This window comes from Chrysemys picta, chromosome 7 (assembly GCF_011386835.1).
Source record: "Chrysemys picta bellii isolate R12L10 chromosome 7, ASM1138683v2, whole genome shotgun sequence".
NCBI classification, from domain to species: domain Eukaryota; kingdom Metazoa; phylum Chordata; order Testudines; family Emydidae; genus Chrysemys; species Chrysemys picta.
In genome coordinates this window covers 18,522,118-18,546,706 of record NC_088797.1, presented here as the reverse complement: position 1 = coordinate 18,546,706, position 24,589 = coordinate 18,522,118, and the positions used below count along the sequence as shown (strand labels likewise).

The following is a 24,589-nucleotide window of genomic DNA, read 5'->3' as shown; positions in this document are numbered from 1 at the left end:
CGCTCCCTGGGGCAGACTGCAGTATAGGCCACTCATCACTGGCAAGGGGGGTTTGGGCCTGCTGCCTTGGACTAGCCCTGGGCTGCCCTCTGCAACCCCCAGTACCCCTTGGCCTAATACTAGGCCACAGCCTGGGGCTTTCCAGGCTGGAGCTCACCAGCCTTTCCCCAGCCCTGCTCCACTACAGGTACCCTATGGCTAGCTCCCTGCAGCCAGGCCCTTCTCTCCCTGAACGCAGAGAGAGACTCTACTGAGCGCCGGCTCCCAGTCTCTTATATAGGGCCAGCTGAGTCTGGTTGGGGCGTGGCCCCAGCTGCAGCCACTTCCCTAGGGTTACCATATTTCAGCAAGCAAAAAAGAGGACGGGAGGAGCCCCGCCCTAGCCCCGCCCCTGCCCCTCCCACTTCCCACCCCCCCAGAACCCCCAACCCTCCCCCCGTTCCTTGTCCCCTGACTGCCCCCTCCTGGGACCCCTGCCCCTAACTGCCCCCCAGGACTCCACTCCCTATCTAAGCCTCCCTGCCTCTTGTCCCCTGACTGCCCCAACCCTTATCCACACCCCCACCCCCAGACAGACCCCTGGGACTCCCACGCCCCATCCAACCACTCCCCACCCCCTGACAGCCCCCCCCCAGAACTCCCAACCCATCTAAACCCCTCTGCTCCCTGTCCCCTGACTGCTCCGATCCCTCTCCCCACTCCTGCCCCCTGACAGCCCCCCCCAGAACTCCCAACCCATCTAAACCCCTCTGCTCCCTGTCCCCTGACTGCTCCGATCCCTCTCCGCACTCCTGCCTCCTGACAGCCCCCCCCAGAACTCCCAACCCATCTAAACCCCTCTGCTCCCTGTCCCCTGACTGCTCCGATCCCTCTCCCCACTCCTGCCCCCTGACAGCTCCCCCCCAGAACTCTCAGCCCCCCACCCCGCTCCTTGTCCCCTGACTGCCCCCTCCTGGGACCCCTGCTCCTAACTGCCCTCCAGAACCCCACCCCCTACCTAAGATTCCCTGTTCCTTGTCCCCTAACTGCCCCCTCCTAAGACCCCCCCAACTGCCCCCCAGGACCCTACCCCCTACCTGTACCCTGACTGCCCAAAACTTTCTCCACTCCCCCCAAAAAGCCCCCCCCCCGTTTCTTGACTGCCACCTCCAGAACCTTCCTGCCCCCTGACCCCCTTACCCTGCTGCTCAGAACAGGGTGTTGGGCTCTGTGCGAGCCGGACACGTGGCTGAGCTCCCCAGCACAACAAAACCGGGTCCCTGGCCCTGCACAACAAAACCCGGTCCCTGGCCCGGACCGGACTGCAGGGGAGAGCTGCCCTTGTATCAGCACAAAGTGCTCTCGCTCCCGTTTTGCTACGCTGCATGGCAGAAACCGCTCCCAGTTGCAAAAGGGGAGGGCTGCACTTTGTGCTGATACACTTGCTCAGAATGCAGGGCGGATCCGGCTCCTCTACAGCTGCTCCGGAGTCCAGCCCGGGACTTCCCTGCAGCCCTCCCAGCCGCTCGGTCTGCTCTGCCTGAGGGGGAAATCCCGGACATTGTGAGTGCTTTACAAATTCCCCCCGGACGCTATTTTTAGTACAAAAAGGAGGACATGTCCGGGTAAATCCAGACGAATGGTAACCCTAACTTCCCCCAATCAGCCCAGCCTTCACGCTGCCTGCTCCCTGGGCTCTCTCAGGCCCTTCCAGGCAGGAGCAGGTGTTTACCCTGCTACAGTGCTGTAGCATCCCTCACTGTAGAGAAGAGATGGGACTCTGCCATACCGAATATAAGGTGGCTGAGGCTGCTGGACATAAGCAGACTCTATAGTTTTCTCTGACTTTCTAGCTGGTAATCTGCCTAATGAAGCCACAACATTACCTCCCTGTGGCCTGGCCTGGCCTATACACTTAGGAAAGGGATTCGGACTATGACAGAGGCTCAAGACCCAAAATTAAGATTTGGGCACAGACTTCCCCAAAGTTTGGGGATGTTCAGATCAGAGGAGGGGGAAGAGCATTGGTTCAATCTGCATTCGGTTTGGAACTTCCCTACACTTCAAGAGTGTTTGGATCCAGGGCTTGGGCTCAAGCCCGTCTTTAATCCCAGTGTGATGTATAGCTGGACCAGAGATCATAAGAATGGCCAACAGTCTCTAGTTTTCTATTTACTGTGCAGAACAATCACAGATGTGCTCTGAGATCCCAGCAGCAAGAAAAAGCGACCTCTATGCCAAAAGAAATTAAATCCAAACTGGAGCTAATTATATCACCATGCAAAAAACTAACCTTTCTCTCTCCCGTTTTGCATCCCCTCCCTCCCTCAATTTACTAAACTGGCAGCAAAGTCTCTTCCACTTGTGAAGAGCAAACCCAATCCCCTTAGAATAGTAACTTTGTTTTAGTTGTTGCTGCTTCACCTTGGCCAATGCTATGTGCGCTTGTCCCCTAGGGAACACTGCAGAAGTTCCTGGATGACCTATTCAAAGCCATTCTCTGTATGCGAGAGGACAAGCCGCCTGTGGCTATCAAGTATTTCTTTGACTTTCTGGAGGAGCAAGCGGAGAAAAGAGGGATCTCTGACCCTGACACTTTGCACATTTGGAAAACCAACAGGTTTGGAAGATGCGACCCATTATTGCCTTCCTTTCCAGCTCACAGGACAAGTAGATGCAAAGCCACAGTGCCCTGAAATAATCATTAGAGTGATAATGCAGAGAGCTGGTAACGAATACAGGATTTAGAGTGCTTGGTAAGGCAGAGAACTGGGGCGGGGACACAAACGGAGAGCTGAGGGGTACAACTAAGGGACAGAGAAAAAAGGGGCAGAAAGGGGGACAGAAAAGCAGAGGGGAAAGTGGGGACAGAGAGCTAGCAATATTGCCAACCTCAGGTATTCAGAAATCCTGAGTCTGGCCCACAAAAAAGGGAAAGGGGAGGGGGAGCTTGAAGGAGAGGCTCATCTCCTCTCAGATGAGAGGGGCAGCTGGCCCTGAAGTTTCCGCAATGGGACCAGCTGTTCCAACCCCAACTCATGGAAATTAAGAACATGCTTTGGGAGGGAAGCTCAGTGGGTATGCAAATTAGCATAATTGTTTGGTTTAGGGTATGGAAGTTTTATCTCCAGGTTTTTGATGCGCCAATAGATAGGGCTGCTAATGGGCTACAGAGCTTCTCCCTTCTTGGCCGCTGGTTCTAATCCAGTCCAAGTTGGTTGTGAACCAGAGTTGTTATCATCAGATGCTTGGAGTTCTGGTTGGTGGTCTCAGTACAATGCCTCGTGGGCAGGCCTCTCCATCCCCATTGGCACTTTGAGCTGGCAGCCTCAGCAGCAAAGCCAAGGAACGCATGAGCCACGGAACTGGTCCATCTAGGCCGGGGAGGAGCAGGTGAAGAGAAGTTTGCACTGCTGCTGTCTGTGCTGTAGCCATTTTGTGACAAGTTGTGTTTGCAAGGCAATCTCACCAGTACAGAAATAGCTGCCACAAAGGTGTTCCAAACATCTGTGCTAGGAAGACAGGTTGAAAGTGACAAAAAAGAGCAGGACAGCAGTGGCCATCTGGGCTCATGCCCTTGGAGAGAAAGAAAATGTATTGAAGGTCAGACACAAGGGATGTTTCCCAGGACCATGCCCACCCATCAAGCCCTAGTTACATTCTGACACTGGGACGGATGAACAGGGATCAGCACCACTTGTAGGAAGTTAGTTCTAAATTTACAGGCAAAAGCACAGAGATCTTTCATGGACGATGCAAGGCTCAATTAATTACTCAAGGTGTAATGCAGCGATCATACCTAGGTAGGGATATTCATGCATACTCCATGCCTGATCCTCACACTGCACCCTAAGGGAAACACTCCGTCATCTATGAAACAAATGCCTGCCCCTTCTAGCCAAGGTGAGGCAGGGCAAGGGATGGTAACAATAATTAAATAATAACCTTGTCTCCATAGTTTTCCCTTTTCTTTTTTTCTTGTGTTTTTTCTCCTCCATCATCCCATCTGCTTTTTTCTTTCTTATTCTCAAATCACTCTGGGGTGATCTGGGAATGACAAAGCTCATCCAGTCTGTTTCTGATGCTTTCCCGTGCAGCCTACCTCTGAGATTTTGGGTCAACATTCTGAAGAATCCCCAGTTTGTCTTTGACATCGACAAGACTGACCATATAGACGCCTGTCTCTCTGTCATAGCCCAGGCCTTCATCGATGCCTGTTCCATCTCCGACCTACAGCTGGGCAAGGTACAGATCTGCAGCTCCCACTAAGATGGACCTTTCCCTTCACCCCACTCTCTGCTCAGGGTTGGTCTTACAAGAATTGAGATTGGGTGATGGGAGTGCATGGTTGTAGGCATGCTGGAATGATAGGCAACATGAGAGCCAGAGTCTGTGAAGTTAAGGAAATTGAGGCCTAAATGGTGAATGGATTATTCTGGGTCCTTCATCAGTAGACTAGGTGGTGGGCTGCCCTGTGTATTATTCCCCTTCTTCAAGGAAATCTGTATTGCTGAGCCCAATAGGATAAAAGCTCAAACTGAGAAACAGCCGTCACCATGAGTACACAGAGAAATGGGTTTATGACAGTATGTGTGTTAATTACGGCTGACATAATGACTGATGGCAGCCATTGAACTGAAAAGTGTAAGGATGGGCCCTATCAAACCTGGGGTGCTGACACTTCTGAATCTCAGGCAGTCTCCAAACCAAATCCCAGTTTTGCAAGTAGGCCCCATCTCCAGCTTTCTGTGACACTCTGTCTGAGAGTCCCATGCAGAGGCTGTGCACCAACTCCTGACCTGCATTAACAAGAGTTTAAGAGTCAGAAGGAAAATTTTAATGCAACTTCAAATAGAAGTGAGAATCTCATCTCACTTACAACAGTTCAACTTCAGTGACTTCAACAAAGCTATTTCTGAATGACCCTGGTGGAAGAGAGAGAAGAATCAAGCCCTTAACACTGAAAACATTAAGGCAGGTTGAAAATTGGCTTGTGGTCTGTTCCATGTTGGGCAGCATGATGGAGACCTGATCTATACTTTGGTTTGCCAGATTAGCTTACATCTGTTAGGAATGTGAAAAATCCCCCCTTCTCCCCCCCAAGAGACAGAGCTATGTTCGCAAAAGCCCTGGTGGACACGGAATTACACGGACCAAAACAAAAGTCCTTTTGCAATATTGCCTATTCCATTCAGGGAACTGGTAGACGCTATACTGACAAGATCAGTATAAACTGGTCTCCACTAGCAGGGTTTGCTGGTATAGTCCTTTTTCTAGCGTAGACAAGGCTTTAGTGAACTAAGCACAAGACTGGGAGCCAGACACTACTGCAATCTCATTTAAGCTCCACCATTGACTTTAGGCACCTAACTCCCACTGAAATCAATAGATGTTAAGCACATAAATCACTTGAGATTCTAGTCCTTGGTCCTAAATTTTCGACGTGTGTGTGCATGGGCAGTGGGTGAAAGAGGCTGGGGGAGGCTAAGCCTTCCCAAACATCCACTAATGCTCCCTTCTGCAGCCCCAGGGCTAGGCCATGGCGGAGCTCTGAGCTCTTCTGGGTGGCCCAGGCTCAGGGGCTCAGTCCTGGCCAGCTGGGGCTCCTCCGAACTGCTCCGGGTGCTGGCAGGCCAGCCCAGGCTCGAGGCTTCTCCTGTGCTCCCGGGGCCAGCCGGGGTTCAGGACAGCGCTGGTGGGCCAGCCAGCAAGAGCCGGAGGGGCAGACCCTCGGGCGGAAGGGACAGGGCAGGGGGCTCGCCTCCCCAAACTGAGGGTGCATATGCCACATGTGTGGTCCTTTTTTGCACACACCTGTGACCATGCAATGTCAGGGTTGGGTACAAATAGAGCTGTGCACACAGAATCAGCCCTGACTTGCATGCGTGCATCGGGCATAGCCCACAGGCAGGTGAGGTCTATGTGGCAGTTCACTTGCACTTTGGGGAATCTAGGCTTTAACCACTCAGGTTTCCTATCTGTGAAATAGGGCTAATAATATTAACCTACCTCAGGAATTAAAGGGTTACCAAATCCACTTATATAAAGCTCTTTGGAAATATCAAGTGCTATATAAGTACTGTTAGTATGAGGCTCTCCTCCTGCCCCTAGCACATATTCCAGCATTTATAAAGCAAGATCTCTGTGTTGCTCAGCCCAACAGCATGAGGTATTGTTTGTCCTGTATAGAAAAGTCCCATGGAATCAAACAGGTATGAAACCTTACAGGGGCCTATCGAAAATACTCTGAAAACATGACAGAGACAGAGAGATTATTTATTTATGCCCCAAGCCTGAAAAACAGTTACACATGTGCTTTATTTTACACACAAGCAGAGATATCGACTTCTGTTTTAAGCACATGTGTAATTGTTTACAGGATCAGGGTCTTATTTATTTTTATGATGATAGTAGCCAGAAATCAGGATCAGCTCCCATTGTGCTAAGAGCATTACAAACATATACAAACACACAGTCCCTGCCCTAAAGAGCATCTAATCTTTTTAATAGGTCATTTGATTTCTAGCAGGGCTATCATAGAGTATTCTGGTCTCTAGGCAGTTCAACCACACCTACAGAAAAGCGATCATTCTTTATTAAGTTCTGGTGGTGTTTCCAGAAGGGATCATTTTCAGTGTTGTAAAACTAAAAGCGACATTTCCCGGTTTGTTCAGGTGAGCAGTGCTCTGATTATGTAACTCTACAACTGCATGTGGCTAAGCAAGAGTGAGTATTTTTGCCTTCAGAGACTTTGCGAAGATCAGGTGGTGGATCTAGGCACCGTCAATTCACATAGGATTCATCAGTTTAGTTCTACCCTAACTATTTTGAATATGCCCATCACCCTAGTATCTAGGCATCTGATTCTACTCAGTCAGTGATTTTACCTTGCTGTAACACCATTGACTTCAGTGGAGTTACTCTTGATTTGAGGGAGATCAGAATCAGGCCCAAGCATCTAGCTTCCTCTTGGGATTTGATGTTGCTGAGGCTACCCTCTGCACTTTACCACAGATAATTGTTAGTATTTCAGAACAGTTATTGGTCTTTATGGGCCTAATCCTGCAGCTCTTTATCCCACAAACAGTTTAATTGAAATCATAGAAGTAAGGACTCAAGGAATGGACTGTAAATGGGCCTGGGTCTCCTCTCACTGCTATCCGTTTTACCCCCATGTAACTCACATCATCCTCAAACTCCATAGCTCAAGCAGCTAGAAGGAAGAGAGGTTGTGTGTGTTTTATTGTCCTCCCTTTGGCTCCGCTGAGTTTGGTGTTGACATCTGAAACTTCCTGACATAAATAAGTTTTATGCATGAGTGCTGTAAATCATGTCCTCATGGTGCAGCATGTGACGCAGAGCACACCCTGTGGGGGCTGGGTGTCGGAGCAGAGCATTCCACCTAAATTAAAAGCATCAGGAAGTCTTTACTGGGAGAGATTTAATACTGGAGGAAGATCTAATGAGTGCTTGATTTTTGTTTGTTTGGGTTTTGAACATTTTTAAGTCTGTTACGAAACACCTATAATTTGTCCTTGTCAAACTGTCGATTAGAGAAGAGGGGGGTCAGCTGGGGTCAGACAGCAGATGGAAATGTTTTCAGAAACACAATAGCATAAGAAAGGAATCGTTGAGTAATGTGGGAAGAATAAATCTCCCGCATAAAAGTAAAGTGGCCTGTATATACAGTATGTCACCAGCCTTACACTGATGTAATTGCGCTGCCTTCAGTGGAGCTACTCCCAGTTTAAATTGGTATGAGATTAGAATCAGATCACATATATCTGTATTCCATGTATGTAATAAACTGTAACATGCAGTCCCTGTGCCAACATGCAATTTATAATACATATGCATACAGAAACTGAGAAATAACTAAGAGGAAGTTTGGTTCCCTCTGAGCTTTGTAAAGGAAATGTTATAAACAGGCTATATAAATATGCAAGGCATTGCACAAATGCAGTCTGTGGGGTTGAAACCCCACAGACCCTACAGCTGATGCTGAATGCTGGTGCCCATTGAGTAAGGGTATGTCTCCACTTTGAGTTGGTAGTATAAGTGCCACCTCAAGGAAACATGCCTGCACTAGCTAGTACCCTAAAAATAGAAGTGCTACCACAGCAGCATAAGTGGTGGAAAGGACCAGCTGCCCCAAGCGTTATCCCATGGGAGATGCTAGGGATGTATGCGGGGTGGGTAGCCCCTCCCACCACTGCAGCTACACTGCCATTATGCGACACCAGAGCTAGCACAGGTATGTCTCCTCAAGCTGGAAATTACACCTCCAGAAAAAGTGTAGACATACCCTTACCAGTGCTAGCCAGACTGCATATTGCAACTGTGCCCTAAAGGCTTCCCTGGCTTCCTGGTTATGGCATGGTGCATTTCAAGTGCTGATATCAACCTTGAAGGCCTTACCTGGTTTTCTAGCTGAAGGACCCATCCCCTCCCTGTGTAGCTGCAACATTTGGGGTCAGCTAGTGTGCTCTTGCTAACAGTCCCTGAACTTGTGTGTCTGGGGGTTGGGACAGGCTAGTCTCAGTACAGCGTCATTCAGTCTAGAACTTGCTCCCTTCCTTGTCCCAACAGACAGTCTGTTGACCTTCAGGGCACAGTGTAAAGGTAATAGGCCTAGGTCATTCCCAGGGTAACACTATTGAAAGGAATGGCACTACCTGGAGGATCAGTTTGATCCCACCAGTTTGCTCGGACTTTTGCCTGAGTGGATGCTGGTGGGGCTATACCATCCCTGATAGCTGGGCAGGGAGAATGAGATGATTAATGTCCCACTTGGACAAAACAAAGTGAATTTGGTATTTTCCCTTTATTAATTTACATGCACTCCATCAGACACAATGTGAGCTGGACACATTGTTTTAGACAACTAAAAATAAATCAAACCTCTATTGAAAAAGAATCCAAAGGCCAATATGTCAACCTGCAAAGCTCAGTCCCTCCCACCAACGTGACATAAAGAACTTGATTTTTAAACAGTCTGCGTGCCCAAAATGGATGTGTAAATTTGGGCAACACCTCATCATGTATGTACCCAGTACCCTGATTTACATGCAATCTTAGCAGTTGTCTGTGCACATTAGTCATGCCATAGTGCACACATTTTGTGCATCTTACTGGTTAAAACCAGGACCCAAAAGTTTAGCTTTTTCCTTAACACAGTTGAAGTTCTTGTTTTAAAAACTTTGTATTAGCCTTCCCATGTGAAGCCTGGATGACCAGGGAATAAGCCATGAGCCTTGGAGCCAATGAAGTATCCATCTGTCTCTCTCTCTCTCTCTCTAGGACTCACCTACCAATAAACTACTGTATGCCAAGGAGATTCCAGAGTATAGGAAAATAGTGCAGCGCTATTACAAACAGATCCATGACATGCCGCCTCTCAGTGAGCAGGAAATGAATGCCCATCTCGCAGAGGAGTCACGGGTAAGAAATCCGCAAAGCCACAGTAGCTTTAAAGAGGGTCCACTCATACACCCACTGGTGTCCACTGGAGTAGGAGCAGCCCTACAGAATCTGTTGTGGGACTGTGTTGTTGTTCTCCAAGCTGCTGAGCATGCCTTTTCTGGCTGCCGTAATGGTTACAAGGTTGGTAGGTAACCTATGGGAACAGCAGGCAGGGATCAGCTGTCTGCAATACAGGACATTGGGTAGTGCAGCACAGGGCACTGCTGTTAAGCATCATACATGCTAATGCTGAAGGAGGAACAGAAAAGGACAAATCATTTCTCCTTGCTCTATATAAACACAGCCAGATCCACTAACTCCACTTTCTCTGGCTGCAACCTTCAAATTGTCAGGCATTGGCCCTGTTTATTTGCCCTAAAGAGGAGCATGGTAGGAATGAGTGATGTGCTGCTGTGAAGACAGAAGAATTCTAATGAACCAAAAGGCAGTTGACTCTGAAGCTAAGGCCCTGTCTAGCACATCAGGGTGGACCAGCGCTTCCCTGCACTGGGAGTGAACAAACTTGGGTTCTGTGCCAGGTCTGCAGTGTCTTTGTTTGTGATTCCACTGCTAAGTGCTTCAGTTTTCCCCCTCTATAAAATGAGGATAATAGAGCTGGCCTGAAAACAGTAATTCCAGTTTGCAGAGGATTTGGAATGAAAACAAAATTTTGATGTTCTCCATGCAACAAATTAAAAAAAATTGATTTGGAAAACTAAAACATTCCATTTAGATTTTTTTAAACAAAACTCTGCCTGGCAGGCTGCCAGGGTGCTGGGAGCCAAGTCTCCCATGGCTCCGAGGCCAGCTGGCTACCCAAGCACCCTGCTCTTGGGAGTTGGAAGCCGAGGGAGCCAGCTTCCCAAAGAGTCTAGAAGCCCTGAGGTCCCCAGTTCTGAGGCAATCTGTCTGATGAGCTATTAGGAAACTGGGCAGGTGAGCTAGGAAACCAGGCATGTTTCAAAACCTGCCTGACAGTCAGGTTTTCTGCCTGGGTTCCATCGGCACTTCATCAAAATAGAACCCTCTTCACAAAAGCATTTCAGTTAATGAATCTGCAAATTCCAATGAAAGATATTTTGTCAGAAGTTTCCCAACCAGCTCTTTCTGACCCACCTCTGTGATGTGCTTGGAGATTGTGGAAGGGTTGACACGCGGCTGGCATGCCCTCTCGTGGCTGGACAGGCATAGCGGCTTTTTCCTCCCTAGCGCTTCTGCCAACAGATACTCAGCTCTCACTGTGATCTGTCTCATCTCACAATTCAGCCCTCTGGCCAGGTCACCATTAAGTTCCACCCTTTCCAGGATAACAAGAAGTCCAACCAGAGTCTAAACCTTTCATCTGGTCTTTGGTCCTTGAATATGCGTCGCATCATCTCTACAGCCCTTCACTCAGGGTTTTCAGTCATCCTTCGCCCCTTCTCAGGGGCCTCATACCACCTGCCCAGTGGCTGGTAGGGAAACCCAGTCCAGGGACCCTATAGCCCTATAACCAAAGTCTGCTCCACCAGCCTCCTTGCTGCTGCCTCCCTGGACCTCTTCCTACTATAGCCTTTTTTTCCCCCAAGCTTTCTCCCCAGCCCCTTTGCAGGCTCTAATAGTGCCAGTGCCTCCCAGGGCTCGCTCCCTGGGGATCTGGTTCCTGCTCTTGGCTGTGTTCCCGATTCACTACAACCCTCGCATCAGAGCTCTCTGTAGCATTAAACTCCCCAGGCCTCCATGGCCACAAGTTTTATCTCTGCTAAGCTGCTTCAGGATCACCACCTGCTCTTGGGTTTGGCCTCTCCCTGGTGGAGCCAGTTCTTCCCCTTTACCTCCGGGCTCAGCTATCCAGCAGGGACACTCAACACCATCAGAATTGCTACAGCCAACTGCTATATGCCGTTCCTCTGCTCTCTGCCACCAAAAGAGTGACTACAGCGTTCTTCCTTCACTCTCTGCAGACCCCTTCTGCCCTCGACTCCCCAGCTGGGCTTCAGCTTTTATGAGTCCTGGCCCACCCTTCACATGCAACCAGGTGGATTAATTGGGATATACACGCCAGGCTGGGTTATACACCCCATCGCAGTGATCTACAGATGAATGGTGCTATATTGATGATGTTCGTCCATCGTTATCGATGAAGACCTCAACAACTCATTCTTTCGATGACCGTGCTCTATGCGTCCGAAGATGACTGATCAGTCCGATTCGGGTGTGGAACGTCCTGTCACACGTCGGGCAGACATGTAATGGCACTGTCGATGATGTACGAGCAGCTCTGGACTTGCGCAGCTTACACTTTTTTTCAGCCTCAGCAATACGCCTCGCCTCAGAGGTATTACTGCCTGTGTGAATGAGGCTGTGCCATGCTGAATGGTTCAGTGCGAAGGTTTCCCACGTGGTGGTGTTGATCTCGAAGGACTTCAAAGAGGTCTTCAGCGTGTCCTTGAACCGCTTCTTTTGTCCTCCATGGGAGCGCTTTCCCTGAGTGAGTTCTACGTAGAAGAGCTGTTTAGGAATACGTTCATCTGACATTTCTCACAACAAGTCCGGCCCACATGGTCTGGGCTCTCATCAGCAATGTGTGAACTGACGGCAGACTGGCTCTAGTAAGGACATCAGTATCGGGCACTATGTCCTGCCATCTGATTTTTAGAAGCTTTCGCAGACAGGAAATGTGGAAGTGATTGAGCCTTCATGCATCCCTTTGGGGGAGAGATAGCTCAGTGGTTTGAGCATTGGCCTGCTAAACCCAGGGTTGTGAGTTCAATCCTTGAGGGGGCCACTGAGGGATCTGGGGCAAAATCAGTACTTGGTCCTGCCTAGTGAAGGCAGGGGGCTGGACTTGATGACCTTTCAAGGTCCCTTCCAGTTCTAGGACATAGGATATCTCTTTTAATTTATGACTCCGATAGACAGTCTACATCTCGTAGGCGTACAGCAGAGTTGGAAGCACCACTGCTCGGTAGACCTTCAGCTTCATTGGTAAGCTGATCCCTCGACGTTCCCAAACATTGGAGCACAATCGGCCAAATGCAGAACTGGCTTTAGAAATTCTGCAGTTTACTTCATCATCGATTGACACTGTTCGGGAAAGGGTACTGCCCAGGTACGTGAAGTGGTCCACTGTCTGAAGTCTGTCCATTTACAGTGATGGACGGTTCTGAGTACGGAGCGTGCGGAACTGGCTGGTGCAGAACCTCAGTCTTCTTGATGTTAATGGTGAGATCGAAGTTGTTGCATGCAGTTGAAAACTTGTCCATACTGGCTTGCATTTCTGGCTCTGTACTAGCATTCAGAGCACAATCATTGGCAAAGAGAAAGTCTCGAAGTACAGTTTCCTTCACCGTGGCGATGGCACGCAGTCGCCTCAGATTGAATAGTTTCCCGTCAGTTCTATACTTCAGGCCTACTCCTTCAGTGCAGTGTTGAAAGGCATCAGTCAAAGTGGCAGAGAATATCATGCTGAACAAAGTGGGTGGTAAAACACACCCTTGCTTGACGCCGTTGGTGACTGGGAAGGCCTCAGATATTTCACTGTCATCCAGGACACGAGCCATCATACCGTGATGAAATTGACGTACCAGTCGTATAAATCTGTCTGGACAGCCAAATTTCGACATGATCCTCCACAGGCCCTAGCGACTGACAGAGTCAAATGCTTTCGTGAGGTCCACAAAAGTTGTGCAGAGTTCACAATTCTGCTCTTAACATTTCTCCTGTAGCTGATGCACAGCGAAGATCATGTCAATAGTCCCATGGCCCTTGCGGAAGCCACACTGTGATTCTGGCAGTAAGCCCTTCTCCAGGTGAGTGATCAATCGGTTCAACAGAACCCGTGCAAGAACTTTCCCCACTGTAGAAAGCAGCGAGATTCCACGGTGATTGTCGCATACCTGGCAATTGCCCTTCCTCTTATAGAGGTGCAAGATGGATGCGACTCTAAATTCTTGTGGAATGGTTCCCTGCTTCAAGAAGGACTGAAACAGCTCAGTGAGTTTCCGTAGCAGCACCGGTCCACCAACTTTGTACACCTCTGCTGGTAAGGCATCTGACCCTGGGGCTTTGCCACTTGACAGCTGATTGATAGCTTTCTTCACTTTGTCCTCTTCTGGTGAAGCATCCATGGAGTCATTGACTGCAACCTGGGGCATCTTGTCAATGGCCTCATCATTGATGACTGAGGGGTGATGGAGAATTGCTTCAAAGTGTTCAGCCCATCTCTGGAGAATCTGCGACTTCTCTGTAAGGAGCACAGTACCATCAGAGCTCAGGAGGGGAAAGCTCCCAGAAGACTGTGGACCATAGAGTGTGTTAAGGGCTTCATAAAACTGCTTATAGTCGTTCCTGTCCGCATATGCCTGTATTTCATCTGCTTTGGCGCTCAGCCACAAGTCCCGCATTTTGCGCAGTCGGTTCTGTACTGTTCTGCGAGCGTCGATAAAGGCGGTCTTCTTTGCCGCTGAGGATGGATCATTTTGATATACACGATGCAGGCGGTGCTTCTTAGCAAGTAAGGCCTGGATTTCTGCATCATTTCATCAAACCAGTCTTGCCACCTGCATTGGGAGGGCCCCAATACCTTCGATGCAGCTGTATGGACAGTGTTGCGGAATCACTCCCAGTCTTTCTCAGCATCATCCTCAATACGAAGATCAGCAAGCTCATTCTCTAGGTCTTCCGCTAGATTTTCAGTGATGCGGCTGTTCTTCAGCTTCGACACGTTGATCCTTTTGAGAGCCTTACAGCCTTGTAGTCGTCTCTTCGGCATGATACGGAGCTTCATTTTGGATACTATGAGCCTATGATCCGTCCAACAGTCAGTGCCACACATAGCTTTTGTAACCCCGACATCTTGTCTGTCCCTTCTCCTGATGATGACATAATCGATCAAATGCCAGTGCTTGGAATGGGGATGCATCCACGAAGTCCTGTTACGGGTAGGAGGCGGAAGACCGTATTGCTGATCAGAAGGTCATATGCTGCACAAGTTTTCAGCAGTAACAGGCCATTGCTGTTACACTTTCCCACTCCATTTTTCCCGATGACTCCATCCCAGGCTGCGACATCGCATCCGACTCTTGCGTTAAAATCGCCAAGCAGAATCAGCTTGCCTGTGTGATGCACTGACGATAGCAGAGTATCTAGTTCTTCGTAGAATTTATCCTTCACATCCTCTGGGTTGGTCATTGTAGGAGCATATGCTCTGATCAAAGTAGCTTGTTTCCCTTTTTGAAGCAGAAGCTGCATTGTCATGAGCCGGTCATTCATACCCTCGGGGGAACTGGCAAGTTTCCGAACAAGATGATTCTTGATGGCGAAGCCAACTCCAGATTCGCGACGCTCATCACTGTTGCGGCCACTCCAGAAGAATGTATAGCCACCGCCTGACTCAGATAGCTGTCCTTCATTAGCAAGGCGAGTTTCGCTAAGGGCTGCAATGTCAATGTTGTAGCGTGCGAGCTCTCTAGCGACGAGTGCTGTTCTTCTCTCCGGTCTGTCTGCCGTGATGTTGTCCAGTAACGTGCGCACATTCCATGTGCCAATAGTGATCCGTGTCACTCTAAGTTTTGTTTTTGTTTTCGTTCGACCGCTTTTATGGGATCCCCGCCAGCCGCGGTATGCTGGCCAGGATAAGGTGAAGCAGGCAATGTTTAGGGCACCTTTTCTAGCCCCCTCCTCGTTCTACGGAGGTGAGCAGTGCAATCCTGAATAGGGCTGCTCAGTCGCTCAAGAAGATGCCGAGCTCCACTGCTGCTTCGGTCAGTGAGGAACGACCATTATGCCTGAGCCGCCAATGTGCAGGTCCGCGGCTACAGCTCCCAGTGTATCCACACCTGCTGCTTCGTCGCTCGCCCATTGCCACAGGACTTGATATGATGTAATATGATATAATATGATGTCGAGACTTGCGCGTGAATTGGATTAAAGTGAGGGAGAGTTGCGCAATGTCAGCCTCACTCTCTCTTCCCAGTTCCTATCTGTATCCAGTGGCAGGACAGAAGTCGAGATGGCTGGAGATAGGGCAGGGCGCAGTGGATGACCAGGACGCCTACGTGTCTTGTCGTGCTCTTGTCGTGCTCTTAAGTGTTCCACAACGCTTGCTGTCACCGCCTTCCTGACCATTGAACCAGGTTGCCTCAGTCAGCCAGATCCAGTCTTCACACACAATGGGTAGACAGGCCCTAACTCACCGAGAGTCTCATACTCATCGGCTACCCTCACCTGGTTTAGCCCGCCAGTCGAGATGGTCTCCGGGGTGTGGCCGCTGTCGCATGCTGACAGCTACTTGGAGCCACAGGTGAGAGCTGGGTGTCAAGTGGGGACCAAAGTGGATGAGCTACTCCTAGGAGTATGACTGCTCCCCCATCAGAGGTACTACGCCTCCCTGACAACCCCATACACCCTGGTGCTATATAGTATTATTAAAATGGTGCCAAATTCATCCCTGGCATAAACAAATGCCACTCCCACTGTAATCTATGGAGGTGGGCCCTGTTTGTGCCAGGAATAAATTTTGGCCTTTGCCTCTGAAGTCACTAAACAAGTATAACATATATCTTGAATAATGTAGATGGGAACAAGAGTCCAAGCATTTTGATCCAGTGTTAACTTAGGGTACGTCTATACTTACTTCCTTCTGGATGTAAGCGATCGATCTTCTGGGATCGATCCCGGAAGTGCTCGCCGTCGACACTGGTACTCCAGCTCAGCGAGAGGAGTACGCGGCATCGACGGGGGAGCCTGCCTACTGCATCTGGACCCGCGGTAAGTTCGGACTAAGGTACTTCGAATTCAGCTACGTTATTAACGTAGCTGAATTTGCGTACCTTAGTTCGAAGTGGGGGGTTAGTGTGGACCAGGCCTCACAGCACATCAGATCTAAGCCTTTTATTACTCCAGTTGCTTTTTGTTGAACGAACTGGATTCCTGCATTTGGATTAATATTCCTCCCCTGTTTGTTTTATCTTTTATGAAGAAATATCGGAATGAGTTTAACACCAACGTGGCCATGGCTGAAATATACAAATATGCCAAAAGATACCGCACTCAGGTAAGCAGCTTCATTTGTCTGGAGGTGAAGTCAGTACTCAGCATTCCAGGTAACTGTGGGGAAATATCTGATGTCCTTTTATATGCAGCATTGGTGTAGCCATGTCAGTCTCAGGATATTAGAGAGACAGGATGGGTGAGGTAATATCTTTTATTGGACCAACTTCTGTTGGTGAGAGAGACGAGCTTTCAAGCTTCACAGAGCTTTTCTTCAGGTCTGGGAAAGGTACTCAGAGTGTCACAGCTAAATGTAAGGTGGAACAGATTGCTCAACATAAGTAAACACATATTTCAAGGAATTATTCAAGGTGAAGTGGCGCATTAACACCCCTCCAGACGTTGGGGGGAAAGAAACGGGAGGGGTGGGAGAGGTAGCTAGGAGGGGGGCTGTTAGTAGGTTATACATTGTTTTAATAAGCTATAAATCCAGTGTCTCTATTCAGTCCATGATTTTTCATGTCTAACAGAATTATGCTTTAAACTTAGATTCATAACTTTGCTAGATTCTAAAAAATCATGGACCGAATAGAGCCACTGGATTACAACAATCCCAGACCTGAAGAAGAGCTCTGTGTAATCTCAAAAGCTTGTCTCTTTCACCAACAGAACTTAGTCCAATAAAAGATATTACCTTCCTTACCTTGTCTCTCTGATGTCCTTTTGTGATTTATCAGTCCTCAGTCCCACCGAAAAGAGTCTGAACAAGGAAGAGACTGTTCTTTGTTACTGATGGAATGGCCTTAGCTGAGGATCTAGGATGTCCATATCTGTCTGGTATCTCTCTCTCTCTCTCTCTTTGTCTCCACTCAACCCTCTCTCTCTCCTTTCTGTAAAGTCAGTTACTGATTTTTTAAAACCTAGGTGCATTTTCAGCCCTTTTGTCAGATCACCAGCGAATTCAGAACAGGTCTCAATTTACAAGTCATCTCCCTTCTTCTGGCCTGAAGTTTGCTCTTGCAAGTGTTTGTGGATGCAAATGAGAGCATGTAGGTGGCTCCTTGTTGTGCCCACAAATCAGATAGCCAGATGTCTATGTGCCTTCACTTCCACCCACAGTTAATTGTCCCCACAAATCTGTGGGTGTGGAAAAGGAGGCCCGGGTGAGCCCCCCTTTAAAGAGCAGTCCTACTGCAGTCCTATTTGTTTTACAGTGAGCTGGCCCAGCCCTGAGGTGGCAGCCTGCACACGCACTCTCTCTCTCTCTCTCTCTCTCTCTCTCTCCCTGATCCCTTGGCTGCTTGGAAGACCAGTAACCTATTCTCATCTGATCTGAGTGCTGTTTGGCAAGAATGGCTGAAAGTGAAATGTAGCCTGGATCAGTCAGCAATCTGTGGCTCCAAAAATGCTTAACAAAAGGCCGGGGAGGGAGGGGGGGATGCTGAAAAAAATCCAGTAACAGGGCAAATAGCCCCCTCCTCCACACCTCATCAGGCCCAGATAGTTCATCCTTTCTCCACACCACCTGTTTGGAACACAGAGAGGGCAAGGCTGGCGCATGTTGCATTTAATCACTTCACTGCTCTTGCTCCTACAGATAGTGAATGCCCTGGACTCCAACCCCACCACGAGACGCACGCAGCTGCAGCACAAGTTTGAGCAAGTGATCGCGCTCATGGAGGACAATATTTACGAGTGTTGCAGTGAGGCCTAGGGGGTGCTCTGGACCGAACCTGCTCCTGGAAGTGACCTTCTCTGTAGTGCACTGTCCACTAGGGAACATGCCTTTAAACAAAATATATACATGTAGATATATATTTGATTGGGTCTCTTACGGTTACTGTGTCACTACATTGTTGGTGGGCATGGCCATTGGTGAGATGAGCCAGCAAGGGATGAGAAGCCACCAAACAACGTTTCAAATAGCTTCAAGTCCCTTTTGTTGATCTGCACTGCGTGGTGCCCATAATTTATTTGCTCTTTCAAGCCAGAACTAGAGACGTGCCACTTTCTATTTTCCTTTAACCTGCGTGTGAGCAGCCATCATCTCCCTGCATTCCTGCTTCCCGAGAGACTCCTCGCAGACTAGAGCCCAGGCTAGGCAAGCGATAATGGTGGATGCAAAGCAGCGGGGAAGCCTCAGGGAGTGATGAATGGAGATTTCAAAGGCTATTGGAGCAGCAGCAGAACTCCCGTAACTATACCCCGCTTACTTCTGTATGTTTTAAATACCAGGGAACCTGTTTACTGTACACTATCTGCTGCATTAGATGTTTTTTGTGCCTTTTATTTTTGTACTGTATGTGTAAACATAACCACTCCATCTGCAACTTGTGCCAGGTGGGGAACTCATGGACTAGACAGTGAGATTGCTTCCAAAGTAGTCAAGACATGCGAAAGCACTTTACCCCTAACGCAAATGGTAATTATCTAGCTGGAAGGATTGTATTGTCCATTTGACAATGTCAGAGAGGAACAAATCGGGGCAGCTGTTCCCACTTCCCCAAGTTTCCCAGATGTTTGTGCACACACTGAACTGGAGTTGACAAATCTCCCCTAAATAGCCACTTTTCATCCAGCTGGTCACAGGAATAATTTTACCTAGAAGTAAAAGGAAAAGATACGTTAGGGGTCAAAGGGAAAAGTTTTCTTCCCTTTATACCATCGTCCCTGTCTTCCAGCATGCACAACCCACAGTTGAATTCTTCTCAGTGTAAATCTGGAGTAATGCCAGTGAGTTTAACTTGTTATTTAGTATCTACACTGGTGGAACAGTGCAGAATTGGCCAAAGCTGTGCTCCCAATGTCAGGTAGTCCCTCTGAACATCTTTTGGCGCTCACACGGTGCTCAACAGCTGTGAGTTATACTCATGGGACTGGTGAAAATGTAGGACGTTGTGATGGAAATAAACTAAATCAAGGCCAGGATTATGGGTCTGTTCCTAAAACAGCTTCTGGGCTTGCTGTGTCTGGCATGCTGACTTAAAATGAATAGAAGGTTATTGCTGTATCAGCCCAAACAGCAGCAAAGAAAATGTAGTGTGACTCCAAACGCCTTTAACAGAATTAGCCTAGCTAGCAATCCCTGCAAGCTGGAATGACGCCAACTATTTTAGGCTATTGCAGGACAAAGTCTGCCCACAGTTAAGCCAGTGTAAATGGAGAGTAACTCCATTTAAGTCACTCCAAGTCAATGGAGTTACATGCCTGTAAAGCTGGAGTAACTGCTGTGACTTGGAGCAACTTTGCTACATCGCCTCTGGAGTTACACTGGTATAACAGAGAAAAATGTCACCCTAACTTCGCTCTCCCAGATTCCTTTATGCTGCTTGCAGAAGGGCAGCGCCTTGGAATACAAGCACTCTTGCTTCGTTGTTGCCCACCGGTGCTGGACCACAACACAATTCCATGGCTCCCTTTTAGAGATGGAGCCTTCGCTAGCTGCACATACCAGATGCCAGCACGTGAATGCAAGAAAAGCCAAACTGCCCATGAACTCCAAATCCAGTTTGGCACCAAACTTTCATACTACCAAAAATACAAAAAAAGCTACTACCTCACCCAAGGCAGGGTTTAAAGGGGAATCTCCATAATGCACATGGCTGCCATCTGAGCACTTGGCTAAGGATCAACCCGGCAGTGAGCTACTTTGGTTCAACCAAAAAAATCCCCTGGATGGATCATTGCCAGGGCCTCTGTCACAAATGTTTCAGAAATGCCTTGAGTATAGACTAGTTCGATGGGGATTTGGAGCATCACAGCTGATTTTATATTATATATATTTTAAAAATTACACACATTACTGGGGTGGGGGGAGGGGAGAGGGGAAAGAAAGGCTTAACCAGAACTGCAGAAAAGTACATACACTGTGGAAGTCTAACTGTAGTTGCTGAAAAAGTGGCTTCAGCCTAGAAATGTTACAAATGTAGCTGGGCTACATTTTATTTTGAAAGAGATTTTTAAAAAAACTTAATTTTTCTTCTTTAAAAACTGTGAACAGCTGCCGGATACACACAGGGCCGATGTGGGGAAGCTGAAGGTGAGACGTGTCAGAGCATACGGCGAGGGTGTGACGAAGGGGTGCAAGGGGACGTTCCCATGAGATGGTGATCCCTGTGTTGAAACACTGGGAGGGTAACAGGCTAATTAGTGTGAGGCTATGGAGCTGCTCCAGGTGCTGTGGTTGGCGAGCAAGCCTTATGGCCTATGCTTATTTAATCTTTTTTCCAAAGCAAAAAAAAAAATAAAAATAAAGGAAACATGCTCTTTGCTTCAACCCTTTGGAAGCAACAGAGCTTGAGGGTTGGCTGTATCGCCTTGAACCCTGAGCCTTTGTAATATATTTTTAACTTCGTCATGTATTTGTCGGTGTGGTTCTCTTACCTGCTAGTTGGTGGAATCTTTGAAAACTTATCTTTGTAATAAAACATGGTGATCAAACGTGTGGGAAAGTTTTTGGCCAACAGCATTTGGGGGGGGGAAATTCTGTACAAGGCATACACCATAACAGTTGCCTGGCTGATTTCAGCCCCAGGTTTCTCCTACACCTTCATGGAGGAATTTATTTGCACATTAGTTGAGTGAAGCGTGATGTCACATACAATACTACAACATCAAGCCCTGGATCAGAGGTAGAATCTCTCACTCTGTGGCTTTTAAGCTAGGGTGCTCAGACATCCCACTATCATCAGGACTGTTCCACTATTAGTGACTGTATCTTATATATGCAACTGTAAAAGCCCTTCTCCCACCCCCACCCCATCCCAGGGCAGGGGGAAAGTTGTGTTCTGATTTTTCACACTTGCTCTCTGGTCACCTTATTTTACGCTTCCAAAAGTGAGAAAGATGGCTGCATTCTACTGCATAGGGCTGGCTATTTTCATCATATCTGAGGATTTATATGATGGCCAGGTTATAGCTCCATCCATTTATAAACACTAGTGGGTGTGCAGCGCTCACGCTACTATGAAATCTCATGCAAACATAAAAAGGCGATGATCCCCTCCACGCATTTCCTGTCAGCTAGGGCCAGCCCCACACCAGTGGCCATATCTACCCAGGAGCCTGCCGCCTAGTAGACTCCTCTGCCCTGAGTTAGGCACCCCCCACAGACCCCACATACAGCATGGAGGAGAGCTATGCACCTCAGGCAGGGAGCCTCCGAAGCCCCCAGGCTGAGTGGGGAGATGATTAAGATAGCCCAGAGTGAAATGCAGAAGAACAAAGAGGAGCTTAGACTTAGAGCCTCAAAAGGTATTTAAGTACCTGACTACCATTGATCTGGGCTTTTGGTGCCTCCCTGTGCTGAGTGCTCAACTGTGAGCCCACTCCTGGCAACTGACCTGGCCTAGGTAGCCAACATGCACACAGCAGCCGGGTTTCAAGTCCCTGCTCCACATAAAGCAGGGATTTGAACTTAGTCGCCCACATCCCAGCTGAGGCCCTCATCACTTTTGACATACACACTCCAGAACTGGCTGCCTTTGTGCCAAGTAGCAGGTCATAGGTATGCACTGAGAACACCTACAGGATTGGCCCCTGAGCTAGGCAGGGGAGCACCAGGATGGAAAATCTTACTTCGGGGCACCCAAGAGCCAGGGGGTGTGGCGTCAGTAAGCACTCCACGCAGCTTGTTAGCTGTGGGCAGCACCCACACCTCAGCAGTGGTTTTGAGAATGCTGGTGACACCTAGCATTGCCACCTTGATAATATTTAAAAACTCACCAGCAAGAGTGGGGGAACCTCCCCTGCCCTGCCTCTTCCCCCAAGGCCCTACCCGTGTCCTGCCTATTCCCCCAAAGCCCCACCCCACATCCACTCCTCTTCTGCCCCTCCCCCCAATCACTCGCTGCTTTCCCCTCTCATCCCCCACTGCCCAGGTCAGGAGAGCTGGGGCTGGGAGCTGCAGCTAGAGTTGCCAGGTGTTTGGGTTTTTTACCGGAACGTATGGTCAAAAAGGGACCCTGGTGGCTCTGGTCAGCACCACTGACCAGGCTGTTAAAAGTCCAGTTGGTGGCACGGGGGGGGGGGGGGCAGGCTCCCTGCCTGCCATGGCTCTGCGTGACTCCCAGAAGCAGCAGCATGTCACCTCTCCCACTCCTAGATGTAGGGGCAGCGCCTGCAGACAGGGCAGCTCGCAGAGCCACCTGGCCGCACCTCCGCGTAGGAGCCGGGGGCGGCGCATGACGCTGCTTCTGGGAGCTGCCTGAGGTAAGTGCCACCCAGAACCTGCACCCCTGAACTCCTTCTGTGCCCCAACTCTGATCACCCTCCAAACCCCTCAGTCCCAGCCCAGAGCATCCTCCTGCACCCCAATCCCCCCATCCCTGGCCCCACCACTAAGCCCTCACCCTCTCCCGCATCCCAACCCCCTGAGCCAACCTGGTGAAAATGAGCAAGCAAGTGAGGGGAGCAAGCGACAAAAGGAGAGGGGGGAAATGGAGTGGGGGGGGAGAGGCTCAGAGAAGGGGCAGGGCCTCAGATGAGGAGAGGGGCAGTGAGCGGGGCATGTTCAATTTTGTGTAAATAGAAAGTTGCCAACCCAAGCTGCAGACGCCCAACGAAAGTAGGATGTGCCCCAGCTGAGTAGAGGCTGTAGCAGGTGATGACCCACTGCCTCCCCACTCACAGTAACCAGACTTCGGGGGTCCACTCAGTAGATCCAAGCAGACGCTGTAAGGTTCCCTTGTCAACTAGACTTTCCGGTCAAAAAGCAGGCACCTGGCCACCCTCCACATGCCTTTGACCTCTAGCGACTACCTAGATTTAGTGCCTTTATCAGGGGTTAGTCCCCAGAGCAAGGGGCTGGGGTGGAAAAATCAAGGCACAGCAGGACAGGGGGGTTGCTCCCTAGAGTAAGAGGTCAGGGTGGGTAAATCAGGGCAGTCCCTGGAGTGAAGGCCTGGGGAGGGGGGAGAAAAAAAAATGGAGGTACAGCAGGGCCAAGGATTCCTGGAACAAGGGGCCAGGCAGGGGAAATTGAGGCAGAGGAGGTTGGGGGAGGTCAGTCCCTGGAGAGAGGGGAAATCAAGGCAGCAGATTGGCTGTGTGTGTCTGCCTGTTCTCTCTGTCAGGCCTGATGGCAGAGGCCAGTTACTACAGGTAACTGGACTTTTAACATCTGGTCAGCTGTGCATTCCAGTCAGAAACTGGACACCTGGAAACCCTCCTTCCTCTGGGTCCTCATTGCTCCAGTCATTGAGACACAACCTGACACTGTTCCACTTGACTGGGAGTAACAGCAAAGCAGTTAAGGGTACCACAGGCAGGGGGCGGAAGCAGAGCCCATTTGGCTTCTGTTTTAGAGGCCGGCCAGCTCCACTAGGAAAGGCTGGAGAGTGTCTCATTCACTGGGCTCAGGCCTAGGGTTACCATACTTCCGTTTTTTCCCAGACATGTCCAGCTTTTCGGCAATCAAACCCCCATCCAGAGAGAATTGCCAAAAAGCCAAACATGTCTGGAAAAATACCGGCCGGGCACTTCCTCTCCCGCCTGCTCTGCTCCTCCCCTGACTCAGACTTCGGCTCTGTTTAAGAGCCAAGCTGCCTGAGCGCTACCGGCTTCGGGCAGCCCCTGTGCCTCTGGACCCCGAGCTGCCGGCCGGGCACTTCCCCTCCCGGGCTCCAGCTGCTCTGCTCCGGCGGTGCAGGGTCCAGAGGCACAGGGACTGCCCGAAGCCAGAGCGCTATCGGCTTCCCAGTTTGCCAGGCAGCCTCCAGACCCTGCACCCCTGGCTGGGCGCTTCCCCTCCCGGCCTCCAGCTGCACTGGGGAAGCGCCGGCCGGGGGTGCAGGTTGTGGAGGCTGCCTGGCAAACTGTGAAGCCGGTAGCACTCAGGCAGCCCTTTTCGCGTGGCTGGGAGGGAGAGTTAGGACGGGGACTTTGGGGAAGGGGCGGAGTTGGGGCAGGGCCGGGGGTGGGAAAGGGGCAGGGCCAGGGCCCGTGGAGTGTCCTCTTTTTTATATATGGTAACCCTACCTCAGGCCCTACACCTCCAGGCATGAGGAAAGGCGAGTGGGGGCTGTGGTGTGACACTGAGAAGTACTAACTACAGGTTTAAGCACAGCGGAGGGTAAGGAAGAGCAGGGGCTGCCATTACTACTATAGAGTTTCCCCACAGAGAATACAAATCCAATGAAGGATTTGTCCATGTGCCCTTGAGTCAATTGGAAGGGGG

At 49.6% G+C, this 24,589-nt stretch overlaps 1 protein-coding gene across 2 annotated transcripts in view; it reads left to right on the top strand.

Moving 5' to 3' along the window:
* Positions 1-20,672, top strand: part of PLXND1 (plexin D1) — a 131,905-nt gene extending 111,233 nt beyond the window's left edge. Inside the window, exons 32-37 of one of the 2 annotated variants that reach the window (XR_010589033.1) lie at positions 2,436-2,599; positions 4,077-4,224; positions 9,280-9,420; positions 16,403-16,477; positions 18,011-18,607; positions 20,414-20,672. Coding sequence is in view for 1 of the 2 variants with exons in the window: in XM_024105001.3 (XP_023960769.2) it covers positions 2,436-2,599; positions 4,077-4,224; positions 9,280-9,420; positions 16,403-16,477; positions 18,011-18,127 (645 nt within the window). In the remaining variant the exon portion in view is untranslated. Of the gene's footprint in view, positions 1-2,435; positions 2,600-4,076; positions 4,225-9,279; positions 9,421-16,402; positions 16,478-18,010 lie in introns of both variants that reach the window. The other variant, XM_024105001.3, reaches the window with a different exon arrangement.
* Positions 20,673-24,589: the final 3,917 nt, after the last annotated feature.